The sequence below is a fragment of the Cryptotermes secundus genome, unplaced genomic scaffold (assembly GCF_002891405.2).
Source record: "Cryptotermes secundus unplaced genomic scaffold, Csec_1.0 scaffold62, whole genome shotgun sequence".
Taxonomy (NCBI): domain Eukaryota; kingdom Metazoa; phylum Arthropoda; class Insecta; order Blattodea; family Kalotermitidae; genus Cryptotermes; species Cryptotermes secundus.
Window position 1 is genome coordinate 83,525 of NW_019727786.1, and position 13,130 is coordinate 96,654.

The 13,130-nt window shown below is 37.4% G+C and overlaps 1 protein-coding gene across 2 annotated transcripts; it reads right to left on the reverse strand.

Annotated features, from left to right (window-relative positions):
• Nucleotides 1-1,841: 1,841 nt before the first annotated feature.
• LOC111864928 (leucine-rich repeat protein SHOC-2) lies at nucleotides 1,842-13,130 on the reverse strand. 2 transcript variants are annotated; one of them, XM_023852557.2, is made up of 6 exons: nucleotides 13,023-13,130; nucleotides 9,402-10,776; nucleotides 6,862-7,171; nucleotides 5,313-5,459; nucleotides 4,806-4,931; nucleotides 1,842-3,633 (listed from the first exon to the last, which is right to left on the reverse strand). In XM_023852557.2, the coding sequence occupies exons 2-6, from the start codon at nucleotides 10,770-10,772 to the stop codon at nucleotides 3,551-3,553; spliced, it is 2,037 nt and encodes a 678-aa protein (XP_023708325.1). In that variant the 5' UTR covers nucleotides 10,773-10,776; nucleotides 13,023-13,130; the 3' UTR covers nucleotides 1,842-3,550. The 2 variants fall into 2 exon arrangements, with proteins under 2 accessions (XP_023708325.1, XP_033607519.1); XM_033751628.1 differs by lacking the exons at nucleotides 9,402-10,776; nucleotides 13,023-13,130 and adding an exon at nucleotides 9,131-9,287.

A 13,130-nucleotide genomic window follows, 5' to 3' on the forward strand; every position in this document is an offset into this window, starting at 1 on the left:
CGCCCATAACAATCTTTATGAAACTTGGTATGTATATCATGCCACACGAAACCACCTCAATAACATACTCCACAAGTCCCTTGAATCAGTAGTACCAACATTACAGCCTCTGAAATTGTTGTGGTAATAACTGTAATGTTACCTAAATGCCTGAACAGATTGTCATAGAACTTGGCATATCATGCCACCAGAGCCCATTTCATAAATCCCTTCCTTTAGTAACACCAACATTATAGCCTTTCAAGCTGCTAAAGCAAACACTTAATATTCCTTCAACAGCTGTAAGAATCTTCATGAAACTTGGTATGTACAATATATCATGCCACCTGAAACCACCTCAATGATATACCTGATAAATCAGTCCTATCAATAACAGCAACACTGCAGTCTCCCAAACTGTATTGTTTCATTGACTTCATTATGCATACATACAAAAGTTCTGTTTCTACTTGTAGTATCAGGTACTAAAATACAGTTAAGAGAAAGTAGGCAAATAGATCTTCCCAGAACTTCTTGTTTGTTCATAGACCTGATAGAGAAATATGATGTCATGACATGGTGCAGGAATCTGACATCTTCCTCTGTTGATCCAGATACTTCAGTGTATCTCCAATCAGGACTTTGGTAAAAGACAGAAATAACATCAAAGCTAATGTGAATATCTTCAGATATCTCAGATATCCAGAGTGCCGAGAGGATGAAATGATCAGAATTCTTTACATCGTGCAGAAAGTTAACCAGATGTCGTCCCAAAAGGCCCATTATATGTCTTATAAGTCTGTAGGTTGGAGCCCAATCATTATGATGGTGGGCTCAAGGAGACCACTTCCATATGTACCTTTGGGACCCTGCACAGCCTGGCTGGTACCAAACAAAATGGTTGCAGTTGTTCAGTTACGGAAGTTCCATCATCTCCAAGAAGCATTAAGTTCTGGCAAGAACTTTTAAGAAGCAAAATGATGTTGGGGGCCTTTTTTCTGCCTTGTAGAGCATTATGCACCATCAATTTCTTCTACAGGGTGCTATGTTCAAAAAGGAGGAGCAAAGGTGCTTGTCACCTATGAGAGGCAATTCACCAGGAATGTTCCAGTATGCGTGGGATCAAAGATGGACACTTCCTGCATAAAAATGCCTCTGTACATCGATCACTGTTTGTGCAACAGAAACTCACAGAGTACAGTACTTTGATATTCCTTCACCCACTATATTCTAGTGATCTCACCACATGCAATTTTTATCTCATTCTGTGGATGATGAACTGGCTTAATGGCTGTCACTTCAAGACGGCGAAATTCAGATGGCTTTGAAGACTATGCTGCAGAAGGCAAGGCATGGCAGCTTCCAGAAATGTTGTGTACAACTGGACAAACATTGGGAGAAATGTGTAGCTGATAAGGGACTGTTTTTTCAGGCAAATGTATCCAATGACTTCTTAGCGTCACTAGATTCAAAATATGGCTGCAGCCCTACAACTTTTTGAAGATACCACATATTTTAGTGTTGCAGGATATAGTAAAATGGTCTAAACTTAAATTTCTCATGATTCTGCTAAACAACAAAATGAGACAAATGAAAAATATAACAATTCTAGCTGCACTTCACAATGTATTTTGAAAGAAAAATTAATGGTTTGTTGACAAAGACTTCAAACCATCGATAAAAATGCTAAAACTGCCAGAATCTACTGATGTAATCTAACAAATGTCTTCAACGCTGAACAACAGCCAGTTGAATAAGGTGAGACTGTGTTATAAAATCATTAAGATATGCTGTACCAGGGAAAGTAATATTATCAAAATACTAATAATTGTTATTCATTTCATTTACTAACATAAATATAATGAACACATTTAATTTTCAATAAAAAATTCCCAGTGAAACTAAATACATGTTCTCATGTTCATGTATATAACATATAGAGTCACAAATATTTCTTGACAATTACATGCAAACAAGAAATCAAATGAATATATAACTTATGAAACTAGTCATGTGTTTGGTGTAAATAAACAAAGCTGAATATCTTTGTGAAGATCTATTACTGTACTTAATTTCAAGAACCTAGATAAAGAGATGTTAATGCTTCTCCCATCACGCAAGTTTCTGCATTCATCATACTGTTACTACCAACTGCAGGAAATTAAAAAGCATAATATGGAGTGCACACAAATACATGACAATTTCAAAAGCCTATAACATAACTTTATTTTGTACAATGGGATATAAAAGGGACATAAGTAGCAAAAAAAAAAAAAAACTATTAACTTTGCATATATTTCATAACTTCATTAACTTTCAACAGACTCCATGTCATGTATCTCAGAAGATATAACTCTTCACAATCACTGCTGTAAGAACTTCAAGTCCTATGTTTCACAACTTATTTGAAGTGGTTATCACAGAGAAAATAAAATAATGAGCAATAAATCAACATTCTCAATGTCTTTTGCATTATATGAATAGCAGATATCAATATTTTCTCACATAACATTTTGTACTTACAACCAACCATTTTGACTAATATGTAAGCTATGTTGTGGGCTGTTTCTAAATGCAGCTGTCAATTGACACTTCTGCATATTAATGCCCCTTCTGGAACACACAATACATAGCAGTAGTTGCTATCATAATGAATGGTGTGCCACTAACTGACAGTAACAGACAGTGTAGGTGCTACTGGCACTATAATAAAAAATACTTTATTGTTCAGTGATACTATTGTAATACTTGGCTTCAACCAACTGACAGTATTCGTTGTGCCCTGTTAAGACAGAACTGCATAAGAAAATCATGGTGGCATGGTTAACCCTCAGCAAAACGGATGCTGATGAAAAGAAGTTTTAATGGTTTCTGTGGGGTGCCTGGGAAAGACACTGCCATTACCATTATGATGCCTAATACCTTTCTTGCTCTTCACTGTGCTTTGGGAGCGGTTGTGTTCCGTTATGAAACATGTGTGGCACTGTGGCTTGTTCTCCCTAAATGTGTCTGCCAGAAGCCAAGTTATAACAAGTGTTACACAAACCTCATGTAGCTGGGTGGAGAACTTATTACTGAGACTGGAATGTCAGCTATAAGCACTGAAGGGTTTTAGTAGGAATACTTTCAGGTCCTTATACCCTGCACCTCTAATTCTGATCTTTCTCAGATTTACTGAATAACCAGAGAAGTACCCAAAGTAAAAATTAATAAAACACTAAAATAAAATTAGTAAGATCACTTCCTGTGATATCATTGGCTAGGCTTGCATACTTTTCTGGTGAAATTAGCCAAACATTCATTTAAAATGCTGCTTCCCACATCTGATTTGGTTTCATATCAACTGCACCTACATGTGGCCAGAAATGTCTTCATTCTGCTGTCTCCAGACAGAAGTTTCTCACTGAATATGGAAGTTACACTAAATTTTCAAAGCTTCAATCCATGCTGGCTGAGAATCAAGTGAACGAGATTGCTATCAGCATCTTATTGCTTAGCGTTACCTTTTCTGCACCGATAGACAGTCAAGGCTCTAACAATCGATCATGTGGTCCATCAACTGGTATGTCAGCTAATCTTTCTTCACAGTCACTTCAAAATGTGGAATCCAATGTTTATTTTCAGCACTGGGGATTTCTTTCTGTGTTAGTGGTCCTTCATAACATAGAACAAGAGATCAAATTTCATCTTTGTTATGTAAAATGGCAAAGAATGTGACAGAAGTGAATCCATACTGTCCTACTATGTGCTTTGAAGGGCCAGTAACTTCACAGAGATGAATTACAGTCAACTCGATTATCCGGGGGCTGATTAACCGGTTTGCAGCTTAACCGGGGCTACTGAGGCTTTTTTGAGGCTTATATGTTGTTTAATATTCATTCACTTTTGTTTCACATGGTGAGTTGTAACACTATTTCCGCACTAGTGTGAACCGAGCTCTGCATTCTTTGGTCCCGTTATGCTAGCACAATGTTCTAGGGTAGGGGTGAAAGAATGCAATGATTTGTGGAAAGTTTCAAGGACAGATATACCGCCCCAGTTAGTTTCTTTGTATCGATCTACAAGTGTGTTAGCAAAATGTCAGGGTGTAAAAGGAAGCGTGTTGTTTTAAGTATTCTACAGAAAAAGGAAAATGCCGTGAAAAAGTAAACGACAATATTACATTTTTTTAAGTGTTAAGTGTGAATATTCATAAAAAGTGTTGGATGTTGTTGAAGACCGTGATTGAAATAACTAACTCATACTTCAGCGTAATGTAAAAAAAAGTATTAAATAGGCCATGAGATGACATAAAAATGAGGTTGAATAAATTTAAATACAGGTAGGCCTATAGTATTATGAAGGTACAGTATTACAGTACTACTTTTAATAAAATTTGTCTTAACCGGGTTTTCGATTAATCGTGATTTCCATCCCCACCATTATCCCAGATAATCAAGAGTTGAGTGCATTTCAAGCTTCATATTCAAGCCTGATTTCAATTTCGTTTCATAATTACGGTTAAACAATTTTCAAACGACATGAAGCACAGTCATAGAAACATTTTCAACTCCCATTCACTAGACATATGACATCATGTGATGATAATTTTTCAATGGCTATAATTAGGGGCATTTGAAACCTTCAAGACTTCTGTGGGAATATAAAGGTGAGAGGGGAGGAAACAGTTGCAAAAATAAATCGTTCAAGATATAAGAATTTCCTGAAGGCAAGTAAATGACTTATATCCACTTTGGGTATCACAGAATTTTATTCACTTCAGGATATGTCATCAAACTGTCCCTCAACTGCCTGAAATGACAGGGCTGAGATACGTTTTGACCTACCCAAAGTTTTCACTGGAGGAACATGAACGTCTGCAGGACAGAAATTATCTGGAGAAGAGATGAGAGATCCCATCACAATGAGTGCACGCTGATGCCTTACTTTCTTCTTTTGAGATGTAGGTAAAACTGAAAAGGAACCATAACACATTAATACAAACTAACAGCTTGAAATTGAGGTGGTCTACTATAGCAATAATCCAGAGAAGACAGTTACATGAACATTCACCAGCATAAAATAAAATTACCATAACTGAAGTGATATAAATCTGAAGATATAATGCTGGTTAAAAAAAATGGTTATGAATATACATGAAGTTAAAGTAATAACTTTACTCTGAGTTCATCCAAATTTCCTGTCAGAGCAAAAGCCTCAAGTGAGGACTGAGAGGTTCTGAAAATATGATTTGGACTTTTACATACACCTCAAAGGCAGTGGGAAATGGATCATTACAACATCCTTATTTAATTTGTGAAAACAATATTAGGGCAAAGAACAGACAGTCTTACAGGATGGATCAAAGCTGTCATTGATGTCATCTGACAAGTCCCAATTTTCTTCCTCCTCTTCTCTGTTTATGTCTGAAGTACAATGGCTTAAACCAGAAAAATCTTCTCTTTCCATTTCTTCACTAAAATTACTTGAATTTGGATAATCTGAAACATATGCAACATAAAAAAGATAAATGCTAAAATCATAGAAAACGCGATGAAGTTTGATTATGTGCGAAGGGCAGTAACAAATGCCTTTCATATCGAAGAATGCCATCTTCTGGGATGTGGCGCCATGTAGATCTTGTGTGAACTGACGTTTCAGAGGAATGTATCGCCTCCATCTTCAGGGTAGAAAAATCTGTGAGCAAGGAACCAATGCAAGCAGGTGGCTGTTCCTCAAAAACATCGGTTCACACAAGATCTACAAGGTGCCACACCCCAGAAGATGGCATTCTTCATAGTCACTGCCATGAAAAACTCAAATCTTATGCTTTTCGTATCCTTTGCTGCAGAATGCAGCCTAAAGTTACTAGTAAAATGCTCCCTTTGTCCCCCATAATTTGACAGGCATTCCCATACAAAAACTCTGTTGCTATCAATGCTCTTCATCAGTTCACCAGCATCACTCAAATGGCACTCAAATTCATAGGATTTTCACCGACTATAACATGTGTTGCCCAAATCTTTAAAATCACCATCATAAGAACCTCAAGTCTCACATGTCCATCACTTTTTGCTATGAATGCTCAGCCAACTTCTTCCTACTATTAGTGGCCTAATGGCCTTCAAGTCAGGAACCAGTTGCACAGTTCATTAGGCCTGAAGAGCAGCTTCACATTCAGTATATAGAAGCAAGGATTCATAATAAATGTTATTTCTTTGTACTGAAAATAAAGGCCATGTGTGAGACATAACAATCATTGCAAAGGAGTTACGCTTGATGATGGCAGAACAAAACAGAATCTATTGATATACAGCATACAATATTAAAAACTACCTCTCCTTCAACTCAACTGTATGCATCAATAAACATATACGTGAAAACTCAATCATAGTTCTGACGTTACATTCAACTGCAAAATATTTCTACAGTATAGAGACATCAATCAGTTGGTGACAGAACAAAATAGGAAGATCAGACTTATCTTATAGCATGTAACAAACATTTGTGAAACGTCTTAAAAACCAGTCATGCAAGGCATGCCTATAAATATACTACATCCAATACAAGAATGAGGGTGAGCTATCATCGGTCAGGGGCATAATTATGTCACTGTTAGAAAGTTACCAGAGTCTGCCGTCAACATACTTCTGGTATTCATGTGCAAAATTCAAACATACTTACACAGAACTTTTCTTCTGCAAAGTTACATACACATGATGTAACCAGGTGTGGAAAGGAGACGGACCTTGTGGCTGGGTATGTGGGAAGGTGCCATATGCTAGCAGACCTATCATACTGAGTATATCGGCCAGTGCTGAAGGGTTAAATACATCTCAGGCAATGGTCATTGTTCATAATAATTACAATGGAATAAATAAACCACTGTCTGTAGAATCATACCTGCAGAAACACACAACTCATAACCCAATGACGGACTATCACACTCCAGTGGTGGCCTCTTACAATCCATTCGTGGAGACAAGAACCCTGTCAGTCTTGACCGCATACTACATTTCATTTGAATGTATCTATCCAAGAAGTTATCATCCTTTAGAGACTGTAATACATCAAAGCAATTCCATTCCAAATCCAGTGATTTAAGACTGGGCATACTTCTCAGGACTTCCGGCACTTCTTCAAGTGTATTATCATATAGATCCAGAAGTTCAAGGTGTTGAAGTTTTGCCATGCTCTCTGGCAATGAATGAAGCTAAAAATATATTCATATATATATAAACTGAATTTGATGTAGACTAACATAAAACAGACAGAACATAAACAAGTTCCTGTAGGATTTTAGGTTTTCACAGTGGTGACTATGAAGAATGCCATCTTCTGGGATGTGGCACCATGTAGATCTTGTGTGAACTGACATTTAGTGTTTTTCTACCCTGAAGATGGAGGCAATATGTTCGTCTGAAGTGTCACTTCACACAAGATCTACACGGCACCACATCCCAGAAGACGGCATTCTTCAAACAAGTTCCTGTTCTCCATTCATGCAAATTCTGAAAATGTGATGAACTTTCAGGACAGCACAATGGCAGTATTGTGGATGGGAGACCACTGTAATTGGAGATACGAGATAATCCTTGTGCTACTGAAGAGTTAATGGAAACTGGTACAATGTACATTTCTAGCCTGTCTAAACAGGGTCATGAATGTTTTATTATGCACAAGGTGCCAAAAGTAAATTAAGATACACACACACACATGCACACTTACACAGACACAATGCCGGTAAAATGAGTTTTGAGACTAATTTTTTAAAAGTTTATTTTAAGAGCTGCAAATATTAGCAACCTAAATTTTTTTTTCAAAGTAATATCCCTTCAATTCTTTACAATGTTCCCAGTGATTCAGCCATTGGTAAAAATAGTTTTCAAAATCCTGAACAGGAATGTATGTCAGAATTTTATCACAGATGATCTGATGTCCTTAACATCCAAGAAATGCTTTCCTTTCAGCACACTCTTGAGTTTTGGAAGCAGCGAGAAGTCAGCTGGTGCCAAGTCTGGAGAGTACAGTGGATGATCTATGGCAAAGGAGCCTTTTCCTGCTAAAAACTGCAACACTGGAAGTGAAGAATATGCAAACGCATTGTGATTAAGAATCAGCAAGCAATCTCTCCATAAATCACCTTGCTTGCACCTCATGACAACAATAAGTCTTTTCAACACCTTTATGTAGAATGTCTAATTAACAGTGGTACCTTCAAGTAAATATTCAAAGTGGATGATACCTCTGCTGTTGAGAAAGCAGATCAACATTATTTTGATCTTGGACTTTGAAATCCGTGGCTTTTTTGACCTAGCGATTCATCATAAACTGTTATTTTAACATCTCTAACGTTTCACTTGGTAATTTCTGCAGTTTAACACCGCAGTAGCACAGTTGGTTCAGGCACTATGTTATAAGCCAGAAGGTCGCAGTTTCGACTCCCAATGAGGTGGACTTTTTTTTTTTTTCAATTTACCTGATCCTTCCAGCCACACTATGGCCCTGGGGTCGACTCAGCCTCTAACAGAAATAAGTTCCAGGAATCTTCCTGAGGGGTTAAGGGTGGCAGGTATGTAAGGCTGACAACCTTACTGCCATCTGTGAGCTGACTGTCTACAGAAAATGTGGGAGCCTTGATGTCTCACAACCCTATGGGCCTTCACGACCTGTTACAGGGATAGCTGTTTTACCCTTTTTAACACAAAAATTCACATTCATTCTCTGTTCCACTGTACACTCAATTTTTACGTCTGGACAAAGCTGATGACATGTGGTGATCTAACAAGCTACTGTTCAACAATACTGGACACAGTTTGTGCAGACTGTCCATATGAGCTCTGTCCTGTTGCATCAGCTAATATTCCAAGTAACAGCATTGCCAGATCACCCAGTGCAGAATTAAAAATGAGTCTCGAAACCTATTTGCCTGACCAAGTATACTGTAGCATGATGACTGAAAAATCGTCCATCACTAGGTAAGAGCTCTATAAACAAACAAGCCATCACTAGCAACGGCTCACTCACATATCATGCAATAACCGAGCTGTTGGGAATGATGTTTTCTATCCAGTCTGTCCTGAGGCTATATAATTATAGCCTTTGGGCGATGCACATTGCTACAACATCCTGATACCAATGCTGTCATGGAACGTGCCTGCGGAGTACTCACTGCCATTGTCCCCATAGCAGGATGTACCCCTGTGTCAGTCAGCAGGGGCAGAGTAGTAACTCAGATAAGGAGGCATCTCAACAGAAATAGACACAAATGTGGACTGTAAACTAGGAGTCTTGTTAACAGGTTCAGATGGTCCCAGGTCCACGTTCAAGAAGCAGCCTGCAAAAGAGTGCTCCACGTGGACCAGCTAACATCATCAGAAGAGACAGTCCATGTAACTAACACCACATATAAATATCTACACAGAACTGTTCCTTGAACATACCTGATTGCCATCTAAGCTGAGCTCTTTCAGTCCTTCCAAGTTTCCTAGCTGCACTGGTAATACTGCTAGAGTGTTGTTCGATAGATGGCATGACTTCAAATTTACTAGATCAGAGAATGAATTAGGCAGCCAATGAAGTTTATTTGAGGAGAGATCCAAGTATTGTAACACTTTCAACTGGATAATATCTTCCGATATGGCAGCCAGTCCTACATTGCAGAGGATCAGAACTTGGAGATGACAGCTCTTCTTCAGCTCACCAATTGGTAGATCCCAGAATATATTACCAGCACACATTTTGTGTTTAACAGTTCTGTATTTATAATTTCCCATATTCAGATATTCCAAACTTTTCAGTCTATGTAAAAAGACAACACTTGTAGTTGAAAGCGCACAGTTAGAAAGATCAAGCATCTTTAAATTGCTTGCAGAAGAATAAATTTCATTGCTGATACCATTCATATATTTGTTGCAAGAAATGTCCAGTTTTAACAGACATTTACATGTGTCTCTAAAGATCCACTGAGGTAAGGTTAATAAGCTGTTGTAATCAAGTTTCAGCCTTCTAAGCTTGCTGGTACAATTTGGTGCCTCACTAAAATTTCTGATATAATTATGTGACAAATCCAACTCTGAGACATTTGGTAATCCAGTGAAAAGGCAATATGGTACTTCATACATTACATTATGAGCAAGGTTTAATGTTCTGAGTTTATTTAAATGAGTGAAACTTTCTGACAGATATGATAATTTATTGGATGCAGCATTAAAGTGGCATAGATTTGTAAGCTGAAACATAGATTTAGGCAAATCTTCTAGCAAATTCCCAGAAATATCCAAGTGCTCTAACTTCGCAAGTTTTCCAATACCATTCGGTAAAGTTTTGAGGCTGTTGTTAGCAATGCTCAGTTCCCGGAGATTCATAAGATTGCATATATTTTCTGGCAAATCAACAAGACTATTATTCTCTAATCTTAAAGTCTGTAACATGATCAGGTTTCCAATGTCCTCTGATAAAGCCTTGAAGCAATTATGAGAAATGTTTAAGTGCTGTAACTTCAAGAGTTTCCTCATGATTAATGGTAGTTGACTAAGCTTGTTATCTTCAAGATTCAAGTGAATAAGATTTCCCAAGTTGAGGATAAAACTACTTGGTAAATTCTGCAGATCAGAATGCGTAAGAACCAACTCTCTGATTCTTTTATGCCCTCCAGTATTAAAAATAATTTTATGTAGTTGTTTGGTGTTCTGCGATTCAAATTTAAAGTCACTCTTGATGCAACAAGGCAACATGGAGATGCCATTCTTTGCTTCAAACTCAGCAGACTCTGTATGCTTGGAATTTGATGGCACTGCATCAATTTCATCCATGATGCTGTTAAAAGTTAAATGAAACAAAAGCATTATAGACAAGCTATACAAAGATTCACAAGAAGAGTATGAACATGTTACAACATGAGCAAGGCTGAAACATTTTACCACTCATCTATCAAGCATCCTTACTTACACATGGAGTTGATCCCTTCTTGAGAAGCCGCCAATTCTGCAGCTACTCAAGAATTTCCCAGCATTTTATGGAACCCGAAGGTTCATTACCATGTTCACAAGAGCCCTCCACTTGTCCCTATCCTTAGCCAGATCAGTCCAATCCATACCATCCCATCGTATTCCTCTAAGATCCATTTTAATACTGTCAACCCGCTTATGCCTTGGTCTTCCTAGTGGCTTCTTTCCTTCTGGCTTTCCAACCAATATCCTATATGCATTCCTCGTCTCTCCCCATTTGTGTTACATGCCCTGCCCACCTCGTCCTCCTTCACTTGGTCATTCTAATTATACTTGAAGAAGAGCACAAGTTATGAAGCTCCTCATTATGCAGTTTCCTCCTACCTCCTGTCACTTCATCTCTCTTCAGTCCAAATATTCTCAACACCCTGTTCTCAAACACCCTCAGTCTATGTTCCTCCCTTAATGTCAGAGACCAGGCTTCACACCCATACAGAATCACAGGCAAAATCATAGTTTTGTATATTCTAATATTTATGTTTTTGGACAGCAGATGAGAAGACAAAGGGTTCTGGACTGAATGGTAGCAAGCATTACCCAAGTTCAATCTCCTCTTAATTTCCTCCTGAATCAGGTTTCAATCTGTTATCGTTGTTCCCAAATATCTGAACAGTGACACATTTTCAAAACATATGTTTCCTATCTTTATGTCATGATTTTGCCCTGCATTTTGGTGATGAGACAGTAACATAAACTTAGTTTTCTCTGTGTTTACTTCTAGACCAGCCTCTTTACTTGCATGAATTAAAGTCTGTGTGTTTTTCTTTATGGTATCTACATTATCACCCAGTAGATCCACATCATCGGCATAGGCCAACAGCTGATGTGTCCCATTTAATTTCAGTCCCACCTGGTTTCCCTGTACCTTCCCAATGGCATATTCTAAAGCAAAGTTGAAAAGGAGTGGTGATAAAGCATTTCCTTGTTTTAGACCATTCTGGATAGGAAATTTATCAGACAAATGTTTACCTACATGGACTTCACTATACGTTTCATTTAAAAACATTTTAATCAACCTAACTAGTTTCATGGGTATCCCAAACTCTATCAGAATATTGTACAATATTTCCCTCCTAACTGAATCATAGGCTTTCTTGAAGTCTATGAATAGCTGATTTTACTGTCTCATTGTACTCCCATTTACTGTCAAGTATTCTACTGCACAAAAATTGAGAAAGAGGTGAGCTGCTTCTCTCTTCCACCTATCACCTGTAGTACCACCTTCATCAGCATTCCATTTGCATTCCAATTACAATCATGAAATTACCAACTCCAATATTATGGTTTGAAATAATCTAGAACACAACAAAACTTAGCCTAACCTAAAATGTCATTCATGTGAAGTGTAATGATGCTATTCTTTGTAAGGGGAAGGGGCAACAAAAGCTGAACCATAGATAACACACCCAGTGAAGGAAGCAAACCAGCTACAAGAAGGGATGTGCTGAAAGATATGAGCACGGCCACATCTTTTTCTCAGCCTGGTGTATATTACGATGGGTTACATATTTTCTTCTATGTACAAACTGTCACAAAAGCTATTAAAAGATGTTTCCAAAGTAAACTCTGTTTTAATTGTATTTTGTAAGCTAAATATATTTTCAGGCCCCTGATAATTAGTAACGACCGGATATGGCACCTTTAAATGCTAGAATATTTCTTCTGTGTGTAAGTCTATCTTTCCAAAAATGTAACGACCGGATATGGCACCTTTAAATGCTAGAATATTTCTTCTGTGTGTAAGTCTATCTTTCCAAAAATGTAAACAGAAAATGTTGCATATTTAATTATACGTTGAATGCCATTCTCTCTCCTACTTTCTTTCAAAACAACTTTTGAGAAAAATATTTCATGTAATTCAAATCTGATAACTATTCCTGTCTTATAACATATTAGTGAAATACTAATTTCCTGAAACATCAAGGCTGACCTAACTTAAAATATAATCGTGGTTATAAAATCAGTAAATAATTACTTAAAAAATTACTCTGCAGGGTCAAACTTTCATTGTCTCATTAAAAATACTTTTACACATATTAAAACACTGATGCTTACTCCTTAACATGGGATTTTAACCAGAATATTTCTCACTGTACCAACAACTCACTAGAACTTTCCAACACATCTTTCAAAACAGAACCATAAACGTATGGCGTTATCGTG